Genomic DNA, 23,928 nt, shown 5'->3' with positions numbered 1-23,928 from the left:
TTCGCTAATTAGCAAATGCTAATCTGCTAGCACGACAAGCTAAAATAGCTAATAGTTATTGGATATGATCGCTTTTTAACCTTTAATCTCTAACTATAGTCTTTTCACTTGCAATAACACACTGGATACTACATGTCATTATGTGTTTGAACGAGTTAAAGTATAAAAAGTGTCTGCAAGAGCCAGATATCCAGCAAACTCATGTCCAAACAGAATGGGTCTTTATTCAGGAAGTGAAAGAAAGAAAAAGAGATTGTAATCAACACCCCATTTAAATACAAAAACAAAAATAAAAATAAACATGATATTCATTTTGCATATCAAAGAACCATTCAGTAATAATTACAATCCAAACATCTCATAAACGACTTTTGTGAAGCTATACACACAAACTCTGATTTAGAAATTAGTCACTTTAACAATAAAATTACAAATATTTAGCTTTAAAAATAATTAAACTCAAAATAATATTTTAGCAATTAGCATCTTTAAATTATATATAGTGTTTTTCACATAAAAATACAAAATAATACCAATGACATTTAAATATGAAAAATTATTCCAAGAACCTGCTACTATCAAATAAAAGAAAATGTGGGAAAAAACAAGATGAAAAGAAATAGAAATATGCATGAAAAAGTCTCTCCTTTTGTTAGCAAAACACTATCCAAAATAACTACAATCATTTACATCAGTACAAAGATATCTGGATTTAAAAATACTTGCAATGAAAAAACGGGGTATCTTTTTCTGACAGTAAAAAATGACACTGTGGATCAGAAATTTGCAAAATATGCAATGAAAAAAATAAATCTGCATTAAAAAGGTTTACACTGTAGTTCTTACTTTTATACAAACATTAGAAACAGTATTGCACATCACAACACAGATTCGAGGTTAGTCAGCCTTTCAAAATGTGTTATATTCAAGTTTCAGAGCATCTACGAGGACAGGCAGCTGGGGCCTCGATGCAACAGGGGAGAATCTCAAGTGTCTTCCCAGAATATAATAAAACCTTCATGTTTCCTTCCATTAAATCAAACGTGTCATGTGTATCAAAATAAGAATCAGCTGTATATCAAAAACTTTGATGTTACTAATGATGTGATTCTTTGTCAACCAAAACTTTTGGACATAATTAGGGGTAAATAAAATCGAAATATCAGTCCTATTTAAATAGAAAAATACAATCAAAATCAACTCATTTTTTCGTCTACAAAAATAGTGAAATAAATATGATTTTTACAAAAGCAAGGACACATACAGAACCAAGTAACAGTGTTTAACATAGAAAATAGAAGCTCACAAAAACAGCACGAGTCAAGTGTTACAGGTGACGATATTCAAACATTATCAGACGCCATGAGAACCAAAGCCACGAGGAGGAAGAGGGGCCAGAGCGGGAGCCCAGTCTTTAGCTTTCACCTCCCATCAGGTTGCAGGCCGCGACGCCTTTCCGACTCCCGCTCCTCGTAACACCCGGACCATTTTAGAATATATTAGAAAACATTTGCTTTTTGCTCTACTCACACAAAACATAGCTAACTTAAGACCACTGCTCCACGCTACACTTTAAATAAGTCATTATGGGGAAAAAATATGATAAATTCTACCTATAAATAGGTGAAAACTTTCATAATTCGCTTCTAAACACAAGGGGTGAAGGAGACGGAAAACGAGCAGGGATACAGAAAAGTAGTGCATAATGTATATTATATATTAAAAAAAAAACAAAAAAAAACAACATATTGAAGGGCCAGTGATGAGTAAATTGTTCACACAAACAATTTCAATTACACAACTCAACTAGTCTCAGTTCCATTAAGGTTTTGTAACAGTACACAGTTGACGCCTGAACACTGATACCGAGGAGCACACACACAGGGGCATGAGACACTAAAACCACGACAACACGAGAGCGACACACTTGTACAGTACCAAACAGACGGCTGGGCGACCGTCCTCACAAAAAAGATTGTCCCTAAAGAGTTTTTCAAGGGTCGAGGAGGAAATTAAACAAACAATAAAAAGAAAAAGATCATCTTTAGCGAAGACCACGCGTCACTGTCTTCATCGTGGACAAGTGTGGTGAGGAGATGTGGAGATGCTTCATCTTCCGGTAACTGCGTCAGTGTTTCCTTGGATTTATGGAGCTGCAGCCACACAGCATGGAAGCCTGACTGTTACATTACAAAATAAGCAGTTTAGTGTGTTTGAACAATGCTCAATAACACGGAGCACGCCAAACTGACAAAGTCTTTCATTTGCGTCTGGTCTGCTGGTGAAGCTACACCAGATTAGCCTTTGGAACCACACAAAGATATGGATAGGAAGAGTGAAGGTGGAGTCATTCTTCTCTACGAAATCTGTTGATAGCTAAACTAGAGCCTCAGTCTACACTAACAACAGTCACACAGCACATGGACGACACACAAACACAAACCACTGAACACCACTCTGCTTCTCAATGGCATTTTTTTGTTGTTGTTTTTTTGCTATACAAGCCACCACGTGACAACGTGATGGCATCCACTAAGTCTACAGTAGAACCAATATCACTTTTTGTATTGTTAGTATGTAAACAGATCAAACAACAGAGAAACATCAAAGCATGCAAGTTTAAATATGTTTTTTTAACTCATTTATCTTAGTCTGATTTTTTTTCCCCTCTTAGGCATTTGTACTTGATGATCATGCTACTCATTATAGAATTGTTACGTCTTGTCTGCATTTATTATTTCAGTGGTTTGTTTTTTCCTGACATATATCCAGCATGCTATTTGTGTAGCTAAGCCTATTGTCATTATATGCACTCTTAAATCTTTCTATGGCAATGGGGGCCAGAAGTGTTCGAGTGCATACTGCATTTCGTTTTACATGATTCAGGTTTATAAATGGCATTAAATATAATACCTACACATCTATTCATATATATGTATATATAGCAGCAAAGCTTCTGAAATAGCTCGGTCAGTATAAATGTTGAATACAGTTGCAGAAAAGCAGATTTTGTATTTTGAGGTATCACTCTACGGGTCAGTATGAGCGCAAAAATAACCCTAGTGTCTTCTTTTTTTTACATTTCAATAAACTCTCTAACAAGAAGAAAGAGCCCATGGCAAAGTTAAAAACAAACAACGGTTTGCTTTGTGGCAGAAAATGTGTCAATTTTAAGCTTCCTATATTTTTTTCTACCTTTGGTTAATGACCCGGGGCAGGCGTCAACATTATAGAATCGAGGTTTTCCCAGAAACAAGTGTGCACTGAACGCACCGTGGGGTGGCTAGCAGCAGACAGACAGACAAGCTGCCCCCATGCAAAAACATTCCCGTATCTACGTTAAATCTCACATACAAAAATAATGATAATAAAAAAAGCTACAAAAATCAATCTCTTTTTTTGTTTTTTAAATCTCCTCTTAGAAAAGATGAAAGTACCACAAAAGAGTTGTAGAGTTGTCAGAGCCTGAGATGTGCGGGGGGTTTTGGTGAAAAACTGAGGCTTGTGGTGTTTGGCTGCTACAAAAGATATATAGATATATAGTATATACTGTATAGTGTTATGTACTTGATTATACTGATAGCTTAGGAAGCAGGAGAGGCTGAGCGATGCTCTTTTTCCTGTTAGCCAGTGTTTAATTTCCCTTTCCCCTAACTGTGTTACCATGAAATTGGGGGTCGCAATCTCTAATTCCAGCGGAAGTGAATCTGGCGAGGGCGGTCGGCGCCTTCTTTAACCAGAGGCTTGTGAAACTCCCGTCCGGCACGGGAGTGGATGTTAGCCCAGCAGAACTCGCAGTAGTACTGAAGACAGGTGACGTTAGCACAGAAAAAAGGAGCAAATTTCCCTCCACAACGAGCACCCTGGCACTCATCACAGAGTTGATCATCCAGGACGTAGGGCTTCACCTCCACCTGCACATTAACGAGACATAATGTCAGCTGTAACGAAGGAAACAAGCTTAACGAAGCACAGGCAGAGAGAAAACCTTATTTAACCAGCCCTAACAAGCGTTTGCTTATCATAACAACAAGCCCCTTCTTCTCTGTAGGGATGCTGATAACACACAAAAAGATGCAAATACACACACACTTGCACGCGCGAATGGCATAAATTACACATCACCATGACAACTATGTCATATACCATGAATCCTACTGATTCCTAAAGTCTGAAAAGTTTAATTTACGGTAATAAAATATCTCGAAGCCTTTTATTTGTGATCGTTAGTAAAATTTTGAGATTCTGCTTATAAATAAAATATTTAGTGAAATATGTATCATACTGTAGATTCCTACCATCTTTTGTTCCTTTATGGAATTAGTATGTTATCTTATGTTCTTGCATACAATGTCACAACCCACAAATGTGCAACATTAAAGCTAGAGAAGTTTGGCTGATTATGTCTACATTGTAACAAGTGGGAAAACCTGTTTATTTCTCCTAAACGGTGCTACATTTCTAAGTAACATACATTTGAGGGTGGGGCAGCAGCGTTGAGAATGTGGGTTGTGCCCATGAAAAACTTGCTAAATCTTCTCTGCCAATGCCAAACACCTTAATCTACTGAAGTTCGATTGGTTTCATTTATTTGAGTGAATGATTGCTGATTGTAGAATGGGTTGGTGTTTCCACATGCTACAGGGGCCTCTGTTTGTTAAATTAGCACATTTTTAAATTGCCAACATGTTTTATTTCTTTAGTTTTTAATCATCCAATCCAATAAATGAGAAGAAACAAGAGCCAGTAGCAGAAAAAACTGTTTGCCATTGACAGATGCAAAATACCAGCAACACTGAACAGTGAAACAAAGTGCTTCACTGACCACTACACTGAGCACAGAGGTTTCTATAAACCAAATGACCACATTCCTTTGATAGTGTGCTGCTTTTCTTGAGGTTTCAAAAAGTGTTACATTTAATTACAAAAAAAATTCTGAAACCCTGATATACACTAAAAAGTCGAAGACGGGGGAAATATTAATGAAAGGAGGGTGGTCATACCCTCTTATCAATGTCAGCATGCTGCAGCTGGACGAATCTCGCGCTGATGGCAGCGATGTAACTCTGTTGGTTTGAGAAAGCCACTCGTCCTGCCCCCTTTGGGTATTTGAGCTCTGGATCTGTATCAATTCCTGCGTAGCACACTCCACCATAGAGGCGATCCATAATCATGGCCAACTCGACTAGTAAAAAAATGAACAGAGGACAAAAAGATGAATTTAAATATGTGAAAAAACAGATACAAGATGTGGATTTGAGAACAGAAGAGAAGCTATCAGAAGCTTATTTTTAGTCCAAGTTATCATTGCACGCATAGCTTGAATTAATCTCTATTGAGATGCAATACTAGTCGTAGAGAAACAAGTTGGCTATATTTACTTGCTCTCAGAGGACGAGGGACGCCGCCCACAAAGATGGTCTTGCGGGGATCAAGAGGCTGAGATCCATCCATCACAAAATCGCTGTCGCTCAGGTTCCAAGGACGAATTTGCACCTGGTGTCAAAGTCTAACAAGATTAGATCACCTTTCCCCCCTATAGGAAAATTGTGCCCATGTAGCTTCTTTTCACAGCGAGCTGGTACTGCTGTGCCACAGAGTATATTTAAAGATGGATATTGCTATATTTTCTGCTGCTTTAACCACATGTGCCTGCAATCAAATCAGTCCCTCGCTCTGGCTGTTAGACACAATGAAGTCATTTTAAGGTACTTCCATGTTGGCATCACTATTCAGACACAAAAGCTACACCCATCTTTTAAATTATTATTATTTAAGTGTTTAAAGATTTAAAAGCAATTTTTGAAAAACTCACAGGTTTGTCCTTGATGGTGGGGCTGGAGACACACAGGTAAAGCTTCCCATCCTCCTCCATACAGGCTTCAATCAGAGCCTGCACCGAGCTCTCTTCCTGGAACAGCAGGAATGCATAGCCTAGGAAACGTATATAAAAAGCTTCAGTGTACATGCATATAAGAACAAGAGAGGGTATAACAAAGGTGCTCACCTTGGTTTGTCACTATTCAAATGACATTCACTTATTTGCATCATATCATAATACCGTGCAGGCTCAATGTAAATACTGGTAACCAGCCATAAATAGGTGAGCTTGATGCTTTTGCTAATACCTTTAGGCGGAAAGTAGGATTTACTCTCTGCTTTGTGTGGCCAGTCCACCACAAGGTGACCAAAGCGGCGGAAGCTTGAGGTTATTTCATCTAAGGGAATTTGACATGTGACACGTGAGTAGGGAGATAAATCATAGAATTTTTTTTTTTTAAAGGACTGGCAGTACAACACAATCATGAAATCATTTCTTTACTCACCTTCGTCTATGTCAGGAGGCAAACCTCCCACAAACACCTTACGAGAGAAGCGCTCGATGCGTTCCCCGTTTTGGTGAGGGTAACAGTTGGGAGAGCCAAGGACTCCTGGGACACCCTGGTTGCCATGGCCATCATCAAGGAGATTGTCATCAATAGGGAAGAGAGAGGAGCGGCCTGGTGGACAAAAAAAGGCAGGCAAGGCTACAGCAAATGTCAAGCATGCTATTAAACATTCACAAGCAGAAACCCTCACGAACATGTTTCCAATCCCAGTCACATTTCCTCTCCTTGAGGCAATGTTACATCTCTGCTATGACAGGGACGTACTGAGATGAGAGGCTTTCTATAAAATAATGTTTCTGCTTTTATTGCACTTTATTGCTGAGTGGATGTGAGGCCAAGCACCAGCTTAAAGTGAGGATTATGTACAATTTGTTTTTTTACAGATCCGAGACTGGGACACGCAATCATGTGTGCTCCACCCAGAGCAGCGTGGCAGATAAAGCGTGTGTGGAAAGGCAGGCCGAGTGGAGCGAAGCTGTTAACATAATGGCTAAGCACTATGGAGTCCCAAAGTGTTCAAATATATACCAGACGACACAAGTTATTTTAAAAGAATAAATAATGAATTAAGTTATTCATTATATAGCAAATATAAATGAAATGAGGGGATTTCTTTATCACATTCTTTGCATTATATTAGATAAAATGTGAATTATTGGACCAAAGTCTTTAGCCAGCAAAGGAAAGCAATCAAATTAATCTGATTCAACTAGCAGCTGCTTCTGTCAGAGCATAAGGACAGACGCAGCTTACAAGCCAAAAAAGTGAAGCCATCACAGAAGTGGCTTAAAAGAGGATTCTTTTTATGAGCCACCAGGGGGCGACTCGTGGTTGCAAAATCAAAAAACAACAAACAAAAAAAACAACAACCCTCACTTCCCTTTATTTGTGGTCTCAGTAGAACACTTTCCTGCAGGATTTATGGGCTCAGCTGCTAGTTTAAGGTCATACTGAAGAAAATATCAAGACCTTATTGTAAATTACATATTGACTATTCAGGATAATAATTTATCATTGACAAGTCGTTACCCTGTTAGCTTGCCATTTCACAGTCGAGCACATCTGGTTCAGAAACACCAAGATGTAGATGGTTAAAATACTGAGCTCGGAGGTCCATAACAGAACTTCTCAAACAAACAGGTGGTGTCGGGGTTTTGGAATAAAATCACTGTTATTATGAACATGAATGATATAATAATATTTTAGAAGATTAGTATATTTTAATAATTTATTATTTTTAGAAACCAATGGGATGTTTCTACAGGGTTTTGGACTTCTGCAGAAAATAAGCTCTGTGGGAAATAAAGGTTCTCTTTAAAGGTTTGCGCGGCTCCTCGTTATAGGTGCCGAGTGATTTCAAGATAATCTTCACATATTCAATCCATTTTCACAGTTTTTTTTAAGTGTGGATACATTTGGCAGAAGTAAAAACACATATTTTGAGGTATAAATAAGCTGCACCCTAGCAGCATGACTTCAGCCTGACTATCACTAACCTCCTTTGTTTGCTACCAAAACTTGAGATACAGTTTCAAAATTCACAAGTGGGGAACAAAACGTGAAAATATCTAAAGTTTGTGTAAAACACAGACCTTATTTTAAGCACACAGTCAAAAATCTATACAAAGTGCTACATGCTAACCTATTTTATTTATACTTTGGGTTTCCATAGAGCAGAGGCTATAAACACCACCAAACATGAAACCCTAAACTTAATGTATGTCTGGATACTGAAACAACACATTTTTCTTTGTATATTTTTTTAATAGTCAATCAGAAATTTGATGAGCAAAATTCTGTGTTCCCAAATTTAAAAGCAGAAAACAGTGAAGTCTAAGTCCAGACTTAAGGCCTCAGTTTGGTATCTATTTAAGCAATAACACATGCCACAAGGAAAAAGCCACAAGTAAAGAGACACGCTAGAGAAAGCTGAATTTACCTCGACGCCTCCCATAGCTCCTGGCTGCATGTAGAAAAGTACAAGAGTGCAAGTTTCAGCTATGAAACATTTCTCAGAGGGCATTTGTAACTGTAGACTTTAATCTGCTGATCCAACCCAACCAGCTTTTATTCAAGTCACCGACTAATGAGCTAAACTGAGATACTTTTAAAAAAGGACTTAAATCCTCCTGAAACCCAAAACAAAAATTATTATTTTTTTCCAAACTTCCTAAATGCTGTGGCAAGGAAGCCTGAGGGGCTGCATCTGTCATATACTTGATGAAAGCAATACACAGAAAGCCCAGAAGCCTATAAATGACATTTACACAAATGTTGTTATTTTGCACAAAAAGGTTTTAAATGCGATCAAAAACCAGAAAAAGGAAAACTGTTTAAAGGCCAAAGCCCTAAATATGCTCTGGCAGGGACAAGAAATCTAATTACACACAGCAGCATAGATGGCGTTGAAAAGGGGACAAAAATTATTTTCTGATTATTGAGTCTCAGGAGGAAATGGCAACCAGAACTTATTAAAAACACTCATAATTACTCCCAAATGTTGTCTGACCCCGATTTATGTCTCGCTAATACTGTTACAAAACACGGTTTTATTTTTTTGACAACTGGATGTGTCTCCAAATGTGAAGCTAAAAAAACAAAAACACAGGGACTATTCAGGGCAACAATTATTCTAATTAACACAAGAAAATTTAATTGGAGGCAACCTGGAACAACCTTTGTCATTCAAGTACTACACAAAACGAGCACAGTAAATTTTCAGTTATACCACATAGCCACTTTAATGCCAACAAAACAGTTGAACAGCTGGTTAAAAAAACTGAACCCATTTAACGGGTACTGTCAGATACTCTGCAGCAGATGCAGCAGAGGTGACACTGCGTGGCCTTATTGCACCACAGTGAGTGCGTCTAATGAGGCTAAAGAGTAATGGTGGGAGCATCATGAGAGCTGCAGACACAGGAGGATGGTGCTAGGAGATAATTACCATTGAGCATGAGTAGGCCGTCAGCCCCGGGGTTAGGGCATCCCACACGGCCTGATGTGAGAAACAGACACACACACGCAGAAAACACACACACAAATAGGAATGAGACATAGAGCAGATGGAGAAGACAGGGCAAAGCCAATGCATGTACATGGGAATAACCACACAAAAATGCACGCACACACATAAACAGAAAAAACAACTGTTTTTTCACATGTCTAAGTTGAGCACAAACAGGAGCAAATGTTTTTTTCCCCCATAAATGACCACATACTGTTTCAGCTTTCCGACCAAACTACAGTGGAATTACTTGTTTTATTTAAGGCGATAACAACGTCCATTTAAAAAAAAACAAAAAAAAAAACAACATTTTAATGCAAAGACCTAGCAAGTTCTGAGCTGAACAAGACAATTTCTCCCCTTTTTTTTTTTTACATTCTGCTTTGGAAACGATTGAGGAAAAAAAACACTTGTTATAGTAACCCAATTTCCCATCATATTTAGTTTTACAGTGGTTTCTCAATCGTACTAATGAATCAAAAATCACAAATACCAAATTCTAGATCACAGCATTCATTGTGAAATGTCAGATAAATTAAGTCACTAATAAGATACAAATATATTAAAAATGTGTTGCCTTATGAGAAGCTACATTTGGAGCCGTTATCCAGAATGCTGTGTTGTGTTAACCATGTCAGTGCTATAAATGGCAGAGCGGACCCCTGCAACCCCCCCTTCCATCTCACCTCTCTTAGCTGTCATATGCAGCGTGTGAAAGTGTGATCACATCTAAAATTAGAGTAGACCCCCCCAACCCCCCATGCTTTGCTGTGCACACTGGCCTGTGTCCTCTCCATCTGCTCCGGCAGGAAAAACAAGAAACTCGCCCAAGAAAGGAGGGCGCAGGTTGAGTAATAATCTTAGCCAAATGCAAATGAGAAAATCCACACAGGAAATTTTATACGTGTTTGCAAACCTCAACTGTTTGTCTTTTAACCAGTGATGAGTTTTTCTTCTTTGTAATATTTTAAAGTGAGAGTGTTTTTGGCTTGTCAGGCTGTAAAAGAGCTACGAGCAGCCGTCAGTAGGAGCTGTTATTTGACACTGCTCCTCTGATGTCCAGCAGTTGAGCACAGGAGGCCAGGACAGTGTCGATCTACGATAAATTCTCTGCTTGGTCCTGCCAAGAAGTGAGGAATAATTCAGCAGTTACACAGATCCGTTAATATATTTTTAAGGTGTAAAATACACGTTTGACAGTTACAGATGTTTTCTGATATTAGTAAAGAAAAATGCCATGGTTTCTCTTTTTCCTGACCTCCAGCTCTGAGTCAGATCAGTGTGCTGTTCAGGTTAAGTAGGAACAGGATCAGAGCTGGAAGGTCATGTAAATGTGCAGCTGGTGGCACAAGTATTAAGCTCTCAGCAGGGAGAAAATAAGCTGGTGTGTGGAAAAACAGCACAGCTCTGGGAGCAATGGGCCTGTCACTTCCCTGCACGATGTCGGGTTGCCTCCGCGAACACGATCGCCTCCCTCTGACCCCACGAACTGAGACTGAAAGGGAAAGGCCAGCTTACCTTTCATCGGATCCTGCTCAGCTCGCATGATGTCAATCAGAGAGCTCTCCAGGGAGTGCATGTTCAGACTGTCGTACATCCTGGTGCGATCCTGAAAAAATACAGGTGACATTTCTTTTTTTAATCATCCAGAGTTTGACAAAACAAACAAACGTCACGGTGCACGAATAAATCCTCACGTTTCTCACACACCTTCGGGATTTGGCTTATGAATAATAAAACCTTTGAAGCACAGGGTATTTGGCTTAACATGCGCCTCACGCTCGGATTAACATTTTTTCCGTATTTATTCACTTCAGGAGTCTAAAGGTAAGTTTACAGGCAGCCTACACAACGGATTCCCCAAGCTCTCTGGACTGCTTCCAAGATGCAGACAAAGAGAGAAAATGGAAACTAAAACCAGGAGCGGCATTTCACAATAGAGCTGAGATGGAGGTTGGGAGTTTGTCAGCAGAACAGTGAAGTTGATCATCTTATTATTCTAGCCAGAGTGCCAAGTCCACCTTATAACACACAGCACAATGACAGGCTAATGTCCCAACTCTATGATAGTTAATAGCAGCATGTCGCTTCTGTGTAAGCAACAGTAATTCAGAAAATGATCACACGGTAACTGCGCAAAATACAAAATGCTATCAAAAAATTTACAATTAAAATGCAATAGCATGCAACTTCTTGCATTTGTGTTGGTCAAGCTTCAACTTGAACTTCATTTCAGGTAAGGGGACAAAATCACAGGAAGTCAAATTTCACAAGGACGGCTGATGATAAGTGACAACTGTGCTGGTGTAACCAGAAACGGTTTCCCTGCATTGTACTAGAGTGCACTGTCATGTGAAAACGTTCAGGTAGATGTAAAAACGCAGATTAGTTTGAGATCGAGGTTCACTTTAGCGCTCTGTTTCAAGTCTGGGGAGTGGTCCAAATGAAGCAGGAGTGCTTGAGCGCTGCAGAGCTTCACAGTGAGACAATCCTGAAGGGGGCCAACTTTAAAGTGAGTGTTTTTTGCTTTTTAATAGTTTTGGAACTTTTTGACCAAACCCTTTCACTGCTGCATTATGAGAATGATTAACAGGTTCACACTGGTCTTTATGTGTCATAAACCTGCCAACTTTAGAGACGAAGGACAGCGACTTTTGCCTGCTTCCTTGCCAAAGGGGATGGGTGGCCAAATTTCAGGCTGGATGTGGGGATTTTCAGGGGATTTGTGTCTCCAGCTGGAATTGAACCAGGACCTTTTGCTTGCCAGCGGACCACTAGTTAATTTAAATTGGCTTAATTTTTTTAATATCCCTTTCCTTCACAGATTTTTTCATGTAAATATTCCAGGCTTGAAGAAATCTTGGTGATATTTCTATCATCACATCAATAGTGCACGTGTTTTTTCTTTGAAGTGCTAAACAGCAACCTGTTTACTGTTGATCATTTAGTTTGAGTAATTTTCATGACAGGCCAAGGATTCTGGAGGGTTCTGTGTTAACAAGAAGACTGATGTAATGGGTGACAATGAGCAATGGGAAACCTGACGTTGCTGGATGATCTTTTTTCTTTAGCGTCATAGTATTTTAGGGTGATCACATCAGTTAATTGCAGGAAACTTGCAGCCTTTCTTAGAGAAACAACAAGTGACTAGCCCCACTAAAGGCTAACTGAAGGCAGAGGTGCTGTTCCTTTTGTCCCCAGTTTACCTCTGTGTTATGTTAAAAACATGACACAGCAGAGATACAGTCTGTCACTGACTGCCAAACATTAAACAGAGAGGAAGGAAGGAAAAGACTTGGAATCTGAAAAATTCCAGTAGTGACACTGTTTATGGAAATTAACAATCCATGCAGTCGCGTCTGTTTCCTGGAATAGGAAGCGCTGCACTTCTTGGCACTGATAATACTAATAATTTGAGCTCATAGCAACAGTCGTACCATTTGGTGACACCATTAATAAGGTGATATCATTAGATCGGTCTGAATGAGTCACGGCCATACCCGCATTAATCTTAGAATTGATTCAGGCAAAGTCGCTCATAATCTGAAAGGTTTTGTGGATTTGATTTTATATTAATTGTGTGTTGAGGTCCTTAAAGGCACATTTAAACTTTTAATCAATTGATGCACTTTGAGTGTCCAAGCTGTGCAGTTTTTAACATTAAAATGTCTCTTACATGAAGCCTATAACTGAATGATTTTATAGAAGAATTCAACAGCAACACCGAGCTCTTTCAATGCAAGTCGCACTGGAAATGATAAACTATGACAAAGAATGATATTAAACATGGAGTTTCAGGGAACAATACTGCCTCATAAATGTTCCTAAGAACTCAGTAATATCAATTCAAAACAAGTAAAACACTGTTCAAAGTGCCTGTATCCCAGGGGGAGATTTTCTGAAGGCTTTCCTGACTATGACTCCATTTCTTTGCAGGCACGAGAATCGAAACATCAAATCACAATGCAAATTATGTTCTTTGAAAATAGCAACCAGTCTCACGGCACACGCAGACGTCTCTTTACACTTGGCAAAGATCTAGGCTTCGCAATCTTCCACATCAGGTTACTTTGCTTTTTTCTGCATTCTGTGTAAGTTTGATTGCTAACTTGAAACTCCAGGCAAGGTTTAATTCAGTGTGTGCACGGGAGGTGTGTTACTATGACGATCACAAGTGTCTGGGTCCAATTTTAAGAAAAATATAAAAGTGACATATGGGGCATCACTTGAATTGTGCTGCAAGCCTTGGTTCTGAAGCATGTGCTATAAGCTGTGTGTTGTACAAAAGTGATACATTCTGAGTGCAACGTGTAAAAGTTAAATGGATGACTCTGTGTGTGGTTCAATGCATTAATTAAAGATAATTATACACAAATAAACCGAGCACAAGGCACTACATAAATGTCTTCAGGGGTTATAAATCAGTTCATGTTTTTAGTTCTGGTAAAAACATTTTTCCTACACAGGAGGTAACTGTAATAAAATAATCTTCCTAAATCAGTTTTGTGAATTGGGATTTCATTTACTAACACACACAACAGACGTTCTTGTTTAAGAAATAGTGAGAAAAAAGAAAATTTTGTTAAATTAGGTAAGTCACTGTACTTAGTCATCCCACAGAGGCCCATTCTGAGCCTGGAAAAACACTGTATCAGCGACACGAAAGAGACGAAGATTAATCCAATTTTGTGAACAAATGGGAATTTTGTTTTTGGCAGGAAAATTAGAACGATGTGATTAAAATATGACTAAACGATGACCATCTGGACCCTGAAGCATTAAAAGGGGAAAGTAGATGCACTGATGATCATAGAGTCCCTCAGTTCATTTAAGTACACAAAAAATATATCATTAATGTTAGAAACGTGACAATATTCAGAAATTAGACACATAGGCAGCATATTGTAGTGTCAATTTTCTGATGAAGATATGGGAATGGATGTGGTAATATGTTGTTTAGACATGTATAGAGAACATTTGGAATGTGCATTTACTCTTTTGATGTCATTTGCTCCACACGACCTCGTTCTTGTTTACTGTCAGTTCTGCCAAGCCAGGCTACAGATGCCTACCCAAAAGAAAATCCCACATTTTTGGTCATTGGGAGAAACACATCTACTTTTAAATATCATTTGCTCTTCGAGAGGCCTTTTGTATTACACAACAAGTCTATTTAAGAAGGTATTTAAAGAAAAGAAGGAGTGAGTTTGTTACCTAGAAAACTTAACTTTCATTAGTTTCATTGCAAGTACCAGTGAAATTGTAACTTTTCATTAGCCATATAAAGACCATAGTATAGACACTTGTCTTTCTGAATAATAGCAAAAACCTGAATATTTTATGCAAGTAAACAACTGTATTTCTGATACTTTCATTAGGTAGACCACAACTTGGAATATGACCTTTTAAAGTTTGGCAAAGGAGCAGTTTTAGTGGCAAAAGGCGTTAACTTCCTGAAAATAAAGCAGCCCAGCCGAGATCCTCAGATCTAAAAACTCTTGCTTATGTTTCTCCTGTTGATAGAAAGAATTATTATCCCCTTTTAGTTTATACCTCATCAAGTAAAGTTAAGTAAAACTATCCCTTCAGAGACCTTCATCATTTAATTTGTCTAACATCTAATTCGTGTGATTGATTTAACCTCTGTCGCCAGCTCTTTCCCACCTTTAAACCCACTGATTCTCACACTGTCAAACAAAAACCCTTCTGTTACCCCCCACACACACCAAACCAATGATCCTACAAAACCTACAAAACATACCTGCAGGGGCAACAAGGTGTTGCTGTTGCTGTCTGTGCGAAACATGTTCTCCTCTATCCAGGACTTAGGCCCCAGTGATCCGCCAGAGCGTGGGAACTTGGGAGGAGCGATGACATTGCTTGAGAAGGGCTTCTTCAGGGGTGAGACGTGACTGACTGAGCCAGGTACACCCATGCCGCTCCCTCTGCGGTGGTCCCGGCCCCAGGACATCCCCCCGGAGCCCCAGCCATTGCCTTGGTGACTACCCCAGGGAGATGGTTTCACCATGGGCTGTGCAAACATAAAGATAATATGGAGTTAAAGAGAACTGAGAGCTTTATCATGTCTGTAATACACAAATATTTTTTGTATTTACAACATCCATTTCATCCTATCTTGCCTTTCTTTCCTTTCACAGCCACAGCTTGATCTGCTCCTGTAACGGGTGGCTGGATAAGAAGATTTAGGGCTTTAAGACTAATACTAAGTATCCTGTGCGCTGCAACACCACCTCTGTAACTTACACACAGTCTCTCTCCACCTGGACCTTGGGTCCCCTCTTAAGCATCATGCATTGGATTGCATTGTGCTTAATCTCACATGTGAATCATACACAGAGGAGAAACAACTTTCTGTTTCTTCTGCACTCAATGCTTAATGTAAACTGAAAACCTTTGGACTCACTGGCAACGTCCATGTTCTAATAGTGCTGTATTTGAGGAACAGAGTTAATAATCTAAAAAAAAAAAAAAAAAAGGATAACAGAAGTGCTTTTAAGCAGAATCATAAGAGAGAGACTCAGCACTCTGAGAAAGGGAAATGGAAAAATCTATGAGCAAAGTTGAAAGAACGCTCTTTTTAAAGCTACTGTTGGGAAATCCATGTCCTGGTTGCCACTGAAATTAAAGTTAGTTAAGATGAAGCTTCCAAAAAACAAACAAACAAACAAAAAAGATCCAATAAGCACCCAGAGACATTTCAAGATGGCTGCCGAGTACCAAAACTTGCTTCTAGAAGGACATTTACATGAAAAGAGGCTGTTTTAGAGTCCTGTTAGAAATGAATGTACCAAACCTCACATACAAAAAACACGATTCACAAAATATGCATTTAGTAACTAACAAAATAGAAAAGATGCAGCATTTTCTTATGTTTTTCACTTTAAAATTGAACTTGCACGTAATGGTGGGGATCACCTTTATGCGGTTGTCTGTGTTGGTTTCATGAAAATATATTTACATAGGACTCAGAGCAAAGGGCTAAAGGTTAGTGAAACAGGAACACCACACATGCACTACAGGCACACCCAGTCACATACATACTTCCATGCACACACCCAATGTGCAAATTGCATTACGGAGAAACCTGAAGCTGAAGGCTACAAACCCCCAACTGCTGCATGACTGGACTGCTCATGTGAGCTTCTGCTGTTGCTGCATTTCCTCAGGGCATTGCAACCGACAACCATCACACCACCAAGATACTGGACGCTTTTCATTTCACCCAAATATAAGCACCCATTTACGACAACAAACCCTGCAAACCTTTGTATTCCCACTGAGTGCACCACAAGGCAGGGATGGCCCTGTGCCATGTGACCACATCCCACAGCCAGCTTCCAGGAGAGAACAACAGCTAGATTCAGTGATGCTCCCTTGTAACCCTGTTCACCCCTCCCTCTCTTTGCCTAAAGAGTAGACTTGAGCCCTTGCATAATGCATTATGCATTTGTCATTATGCATCAAGATAAAAATAGTTTATTATTCAAGGTAAAGATTATACATGAATTCACATACACACATTAATCTATAAAGGCTTTATAACTACATTGTGACAAAATATCCCCAACCCAAGGACGTGCCAGAGTCAGCTTTCACAAAACTATAGACCTAATGGATTGGCTACAGATTTGGAGAGTCTTAATATCTACATTCGCTTATGATAGTTACATTAATGGGAATAGGAGACCCGGCCATGCTCCCCAGCAGCTCACCTGATGTTGGTTGTAGTTGTTCCTCTGCTGCAGGAAGGCGCCCTGCTGGGGATGCATCTGGGGACTAACGGGGGACCTGCGACTTTGCGGCTGCTGAGGGACGTTTATCTGGGGTGAGAAAGGACCGCTGAAGCCCTGCACGTTAATCCCGGCGCACGGATTAGCTGACACCGGAGAAAAACTCTGGAAGAAGGCCGGGTTGATGGAGGAGGGGATACCTGGGTAGAAGCTGTTGTCAGAGTCCGCGTTGGGCATATGGTTAATGGCGTTCGCGTGGATGGGGTTGATGGAGTTGGGTGCGGGCGGGGGAGAGGAGCTGGTCTGAACGGACCAAGGGGTGCCGAACCCAGGGAGGGAAGGTGAAGACGAACCCGCACTGGCGCTCTGCAACTCCTGGGTGGGGAGGTTCGGGAACGCGGCGCCGAGACCTCCGGACAACATGTTGCCGGTGCTGCTGCTGCTGCCATTGCCGTTATTTATATGGTGGGCGATAGGGGAGTCCATTTGGATCTTGTTTAGGTTTACGGAAGTGGGCAATGGCGACGCGGCATCAGCTTCAGCCTCTTCCACTGGAGAGCCGCGGGGGTCAGCGGCGCTGAGTTTGGTCTTGGAGAAGGGCTGCCTCTGCGGCAGGTGACTGAAACGTCCCTGGGGTGGGGTCGGCTCTGTGGGGCTGAACTCAGTGTGCTGACCTAACTGCTGATGTATTTTTCTGCTGTGCTGAAGGTCACAGATAGACTGCGTCGGGCAGAAATGATCAGGGAAAGCTATCTTCTGCTCTACGTGGTTATAATCCGGCGTGAACGAGCTCAGCTGGCCGTCGTTGTGCCTGTCGGTTTGGTTCGGCTGCTTTCCGGGTTTGCTGACCGGGCTGCTGCTGCGGTCCGTTTCCGTGGTTGACGGGGGTAACTGTGTGGTTGTCACCCCCACAGGGTCATCCTGCATGTTTTACTGATGCGCAGCAACTGACAGAAACAGCAGGGACGAGGCGACGCTGCTGAAAGGCGAAAAGAGGGAGGAAAACCGGTAGGACGAGGCGTAGTATCCGTCCGCCGATGTAAAATACTAAATTCGACGTTTAAATAAGGCAAGAAATGCCGACGAGAATATATTTAACCAGCGTTCCTAAATGAGGTCTATTCAAAGAGTGTGTGTGAAAAGGCTGCAGACTACAGCGCTGAGAGGAGGGGGTCTGGCCTGTGCAAATAGTCAGCTCGCTCGATGCCTAATCTCTGTTTCACTCGGTGATATTATCATCTGACTAAAGACCGAGCTTTTTAGGCCTTGTACACTAGCCTAGCCTGTACGGTCCATTCCTGTCCGACCGTTCTGCCCCCTCCTCTGGTTACCGGCTGTGCTGCTGCGGCAGAGGATTAAAGATCCCCGACTCAATCGACGTCACGACCGCATCACGCCTGTGCGCCCGCCTCGAGCCCGAGCTGCAAAGAGGACCGCATTGTTTACGTCACTTTTTCATTATTCATAAAGTGCAGTAGGCCTAAAACCCTAGCAAAAAAAGGCCACTGTAGGCTGACTGTGGCCCTAATTATGACCAATAATTTTATGACTAATACTGCCGCGTGACTAATTTGTATGGCCATGTAGCGAAGTGACCCTATAGCAACCATTGCAAACTACTAGTCAGTTATCATATTCATATTCATCGTCAACTATTCAAGAGCCAATAACCCTTTCGTATTTATATTTCACAATACATGGTGTTAATTTGAAATATTTTATTTCAACTAAAGTGACATTCAGAAGCCTAATTCAAACGCCCAGCCAGGATACATTACGCACTCTTATTGAACTGGATGTTAACGCCACTTTGGCCTCTCTATTCTGCATGTCTCCCCAATAGTGCTTTGAAAAAAGCTCAAGCATTTCCAGGGTACACGTTGTACAGTTTTCATCCGCCCGTGCCTATCAGTATTCAGTCCACAACCATCGTGCGTGCGTCTGCGCCAGCGTCACTTTACGCATGTACGCCGACAAGCTAAATATAGTTTTCTATGTCAGCGCGTGTCAGGGGAGATGAATCTTCTTCGCCTGCACTGAACTCAAAGCTGACAAGTAACCCCAACATATGATTTGCCACCAGCAGCAGCTCTATGTGGCTACTAGGTAATCTTTTTCTTTTTGGAGCGAGTGAGAGAGCGCATCCCGGGTATGCCACCAACTGACTGTGTTTTAGGACACAAGGCAGAAACAACAGAATGTTTTAGATGGTCTCTTCCCTCAGCAGCTGAGTGGTAGATGCCTTTAATTCATTTTAAAATACAAAACAAGCATCCGTTGGGAATTGGAGGTATACAAATGGGAAAAAAAATCCGTTCTTATTTCGACAGAAAGCCCACTTTCAGTGTGTTACTCCACTGCATTTTCTATGTTAGCACAAATATGGATGAAGAATTTCACTTTTTTTAAAGAGTGAAACTGAATAAATCATCGCGGCATCACTGTTTGAAGGCGATTTTTAACGAGGTAGACAAATACCAGAGTAGCAAAGCAATGTGCATGATGGACCTACCATCTGGTCCCTGCTAATGATGATAGCTCACATGACACATAGCGTATTGCTTGAAAACGGTGCTGCCAATTCCATAATTTTATCAAGAACTTGATAAATATTTTTGAATAAAGCGTTATATATATTTAACTATTACAGTCACTGGTATGTGTGTATACTGGAGAGTGAATCTCTGTCTTTACAGTCAATCTGAACTTAAAGTAAGACTGAAAGTGATCACTGAAAGCACTTGACCCCTATCACTGATGTCTTATTTTTCCTCCCCCTACTCACTGCACCTATGTCTTTTGGGCATAAAGCAGCAGAGAGAAGAAGCCCCCCCGGAAATTCCCTATGATAAGGTCCCAGATGGGACAATCCCACCAGTGAGGGGGCAGGTGTGGTGGCCACAGTTGGAGCTGAGCACCAGTGATTAGCCAAGCCCAGTAGTGCAGCAGGGAGTTAAATGGGGCAGGCTGCCAGCTGCTTGCGCCTGATGATGATGATGATGATGATGATGATGATGATGATGATGATGAGTTGGGGGGGGGGGGTGACACGGTGGGGGTTACCCTGGTAGATGGGGTGGAGGCAGGGTTGGTGTTAGAGAGAGGAGGGAAGGGGGTGGGGGTCTTTTCTGTGACTCTCACCTGGCCCAACACACACAAAATTTGACACATCTGTCCAAATACTGTACACAGTTCTCCATATTTGCATTCACTTTCAGATCGAACTGTCTGAGTATGTTGAAACATCGAGCCAACAAGTACAAGTATAATGATACAAGCAAGCATATGTCATTGGATCATGAGGGTGCATCATGTGGCTAAAATAAAGTAGCTACGCTCATTCAAAGCAGGTTTTGAGAAAGCACCTGGCCCACTAAGCAATCTCAAATTTCACCATGTTTATAAAGCTTGATCTATTTAGGTCTCTGTCAGAGAGGATGGCAGTCACACTGCAGCTGCAGTCGTCATAGCAACAGGTAATCTGCATTTCCTTTTGTGTGCTTGATTAGCCTGTTTGACTCAGGGCTCTCACTCTCTCTCAGTCTGTATGTTTTGAAGGGTTGGGCCGATGCCACTGATCAGCTCATTCTATCTCACGGATGCATTCATCAGCGCTGATGACATTGTATTCTGAGAGTCACGAGTGTGTGTGATTCAGGTTTTATAATCCCATCCCAGCATACAGGATGTATGCCTTTTGCATGCCACGCAACTATTCTTTCAGGGCTGCAACTGTTTCCTTAGACAGAAGCACCAACAACCCTTTGTTTTTCAGTGAGTACCTGGAGATTCAAAATGTGTTCATGTCTGATCTGTAAATACATAAATGCTAATATTAAATTCAGATCAATCTGAATGACAAAAAAGATGATTTTTTTTTGGGGGGGGGGGGGGGGTTGCAGTTTTTAAGATATATAATATTTGTTTAATTACTAAAATATAAAAAGATTGGCATAATATAGTTTCTCTTACTTACAGCATTTAACTTAATGCAAAAAAGTAAACAACTGTTTACCTTTCTAGAGTCAGTCCCTCTTTAATCTTGCTAAATGAAAGACCTTGCCACGGGCAGTTTTCATTGGAACAACTTTCTAAAACTTAGCATTATACTCAGTAGCTTGGTTTAGGGCAATATGTGCACTGACTGTAGAAAGGGATGAGGTTTTAAAGTGTAAGGCGTAGTGGCCCTGAGGTGCAGGACACACCATAAACACCACCAACAAAAATCCACAAACAAAAAAAGCATTTCAAAAAAACACTGGTCAACCTTCCACTTCCTTCAAGTGTGCTTTCAGAGGCCAAAATGATAGTTTAATGTTATCTGTTGAGAAGAACTGCATTACATGCATATCCATATCATGAACTTAGAGCTGTATTAAATAATAAATCAGCTTCCCAAGCTTTTTCATAATAGAGTAAACCACCATAATTGTGAGCCTCTGAATTAACATGCTTGATGTCTTGCTGAACATTTCCATAACAACTTTAATTTGAACTGCAATCTTTTCTTTCTGATTTTGAACAAAACAACTGTCAGTTGGTAATTTCCATAAAAATGACAGATCAGAGTCCCCACCCTGTCCTCTTTTTTGTTTCCTCTTTTATTTGCTAACCCAGCCTCTATTCTGTTCATTTATTTTGATACCCAGCTGAGTTTGGGAGAGACTAACAGAGACCAATTACTTAATTACTTTATGATAAAAAAATAAAAAAATAAAAACTGTTTTAATAACAATAAAGAATTATTCATTATGAAAGGAGGAAGAACCTCAACTGTGTGTGAGCCCCTGAGTTTGTGCCAAGAATATCCATTGGATAATCTGCCTCAGATTATAGAAAATCCTATATGATAGTCCCATAACATGTTCCTATATAACTGAATCAGTCTCTTCTTTCATCCTTTAAAACCTTTTGCACATTTTAATGATCTTCTAAAATGGAAAAATAAAAGGCTGAAAAATGAAGCTAACTTGGAAGCAAATTCCAGTTCCTCATATAGCTGCTACACTTCTCCACAGACTACTATTTTAAAATTCCCAACTTTAATTCAGAAAATGATATGTTTACAGCCTGTTACAAAATGCATCTTTGGTTTCTGGAGCTAATCTAAGGCTTAAAGGGGTAAGATCACTTGTATTGATTGGCGTACTAGCACAGGCGGTTGTCATAAATATCCATCCATCACTTCTTAGGGAATAGCACTGTGTTCCCAAGTAAAATAAACCCTCTCTCTGGGGGAAAGTCTTAATACACCTTGGAAGAGACTTCTTTCATCTGCTTCTATTTGCAATATCATTCATTAGGTCCCAACTCACAGCTCATGGTCATAAGTGAGGCCAGGAACGTGGATCGACCAGTAAATTGCCACAACAGAGCAGTAAAGCATTCACTTTGCAACAGATGCTGCGTCAATCCGAACTACCACTTCAGCGAGTTCTAGTCACCAAACTGGACCTTTTCACCTGTTGTTGTGTTACACACTTCAGGACCTTTGCAAGCAATGTGTCAGCTGATATCTCTAAATATGAGTAAGTATTATAAGCACATGTACAGCTGGATATCACTGTGTGTAAACAGGGAAAAAATAAAATTATGGCAAACTGATGCTTTATTTTGACATTTGTCTTGTTTACCAGAGAAACTGAGCACACTGTCTTGTTGTACCTATGCTTCCAATTTAGCATCCTATCCTAAATTTATAATACCAGCACATGGGAGGGCTTTCGTTCCAATTTGCACCCGGCATGGCCTCCAGGATGGAGGTTTCTTTGTTGCGCTAAATTGTCCCTTTGTTGTGACTCTCTGTGCACCGAATAGCTCTTTGTGTTTGCTGACTGATAAAGCTTCTGCAAACAGTTATCTTAGTCACACACACATGCGTGGACACAGACAAACACAAACACCCAGTTAGAAGTGTTGGTAACGATGTTACATCCATGTTAGATCACAAACTCACAAACAAACTGACATACAGCGTGATAACAGATGCCTTGATAAGCTTATCTTGTATCCAAGCAGGGGTTTCTCAAGACTGGTCATACCTCCTTGTAGCCACTGTTTCTTCAGAATCAATCAAAAACGGTCCTCCATCTATGATTGGTACTATTCTCTGAGATGAATGAGGGCAGCATTATGAACGGCATATATTTGCATTTTATGACCCACTGCAGAAGGCTTGCCACACTGATTAGGTGGCTCGTTTCTCCAAGGCCGGAGAAAGACCATGGACATCTGTCATGCTTTAAACGTATTAGAAGTGTGACAGGGTGTTATCACTAGATTAGGCTGTATATGACCTTGCAGCAATATAGCAAACTTCAAAACCTCAAATTATGAAAGCTTTTATCATATTTGATCAACCCCATTCTGTTTTCTTTGTCTAAGACTCTCCTGGCTCTTGTCACTAATCTTATTCCCAATATTCTCATGTGTGCTCTCCAGTGATCATGTCCACATCACATCTGTCTGTTCTCTTTGCTTCAGCTTATATGTGTGTGTGTGTGTGTGTGTGTGTGTGTGAGAGAGAGAGAAAGAGATGCAGTTATCTTAATGTCAGGGTAGATTTCCTTGGCTTGTTGCACAGAAGCCAGAGCTTTGTTGTAACAGCAAACATTAGCATGACTAGATAACATCCTCCAGCCTTCTGTTTTCCATCCACCGTTTATTTGCACACAAATACATGAATAGGATGGACACAGACGCTAATGTCAAGCCTCAACAGGGGTCTCAGACATATGGGGGTGCCTTTAATGATGTTTGAAAGAGAAACAACGAGGGCACC

At 40.5% G+C, this 23,928-nt stretch overlaps 1 protein-coding gene across 2 annotated transcripts; it reads right to left on the bottom strand.

Moving 5' to 3' along the window:
- Nucleotides 1-204: 204 nt before the first annotated feature.
- cpeb2 (cytoplasmic polyadenylation element binding protein 2) lies at nt 205-18,497 on the bottom strand. 2 transcript variants are annotated; one of them, XM_080878663.1, is made up of 11 exons: nt 17,130-18,497; nt 15,158-15,427; nt 10,915-11,005; nt 9,337-9,387; nt 8,329-8,352; nt 6,327-6,500; nt 6,129-6,218; nt 5,816-5,934; nt 5,382-5,496; nt 5,004-5,185; nt 205-3,914 (listed from the first exon to the last, which is right to left on the bottom strand). In XM_080878663.1, exons 1-11 carry the CDS (start codon nt 18,072-18,074, stop codon nt 3,687-3,689), a joined length of 2,289 nt encoding a protein of 762 aa, XP_080734789.1. In that variant the 5' UTR covers nt 18,075-18,497; the 3' UTR covers nt 205-3,686. The 2 variants fall into 2 exon arrangements, with proteins under 2 accessions (XP_080734789.1, XP_080734790.1); XM_080878664.1 differs by lacking the exon at nt 8,329-8,352.
- Nucleotides 18,498-23,928: the final 5,431 nt, after the last annotated feature.

Source organism: Rhamphochromis sp. 'chilingali' (genome assembly GCF_963969265.1).
Source record: "Rhamphochromis sp. 'chilingali' genome assembly, chromosome: 3".
Classification (NCBI taxonomy): domain Eukaryota; kingdom Metazoa; phylum Chordata; class Actinopteri; order Cichliformes; family Cichlidae; genus Rhamphochromis; species Rhamphochromis sp. 'chilingali'.
The sequence above is the reverse complement of the archived record's forward strand: the minus strand, read 5'-3'. Positions and strand labels throughout refer to the sequence as shown.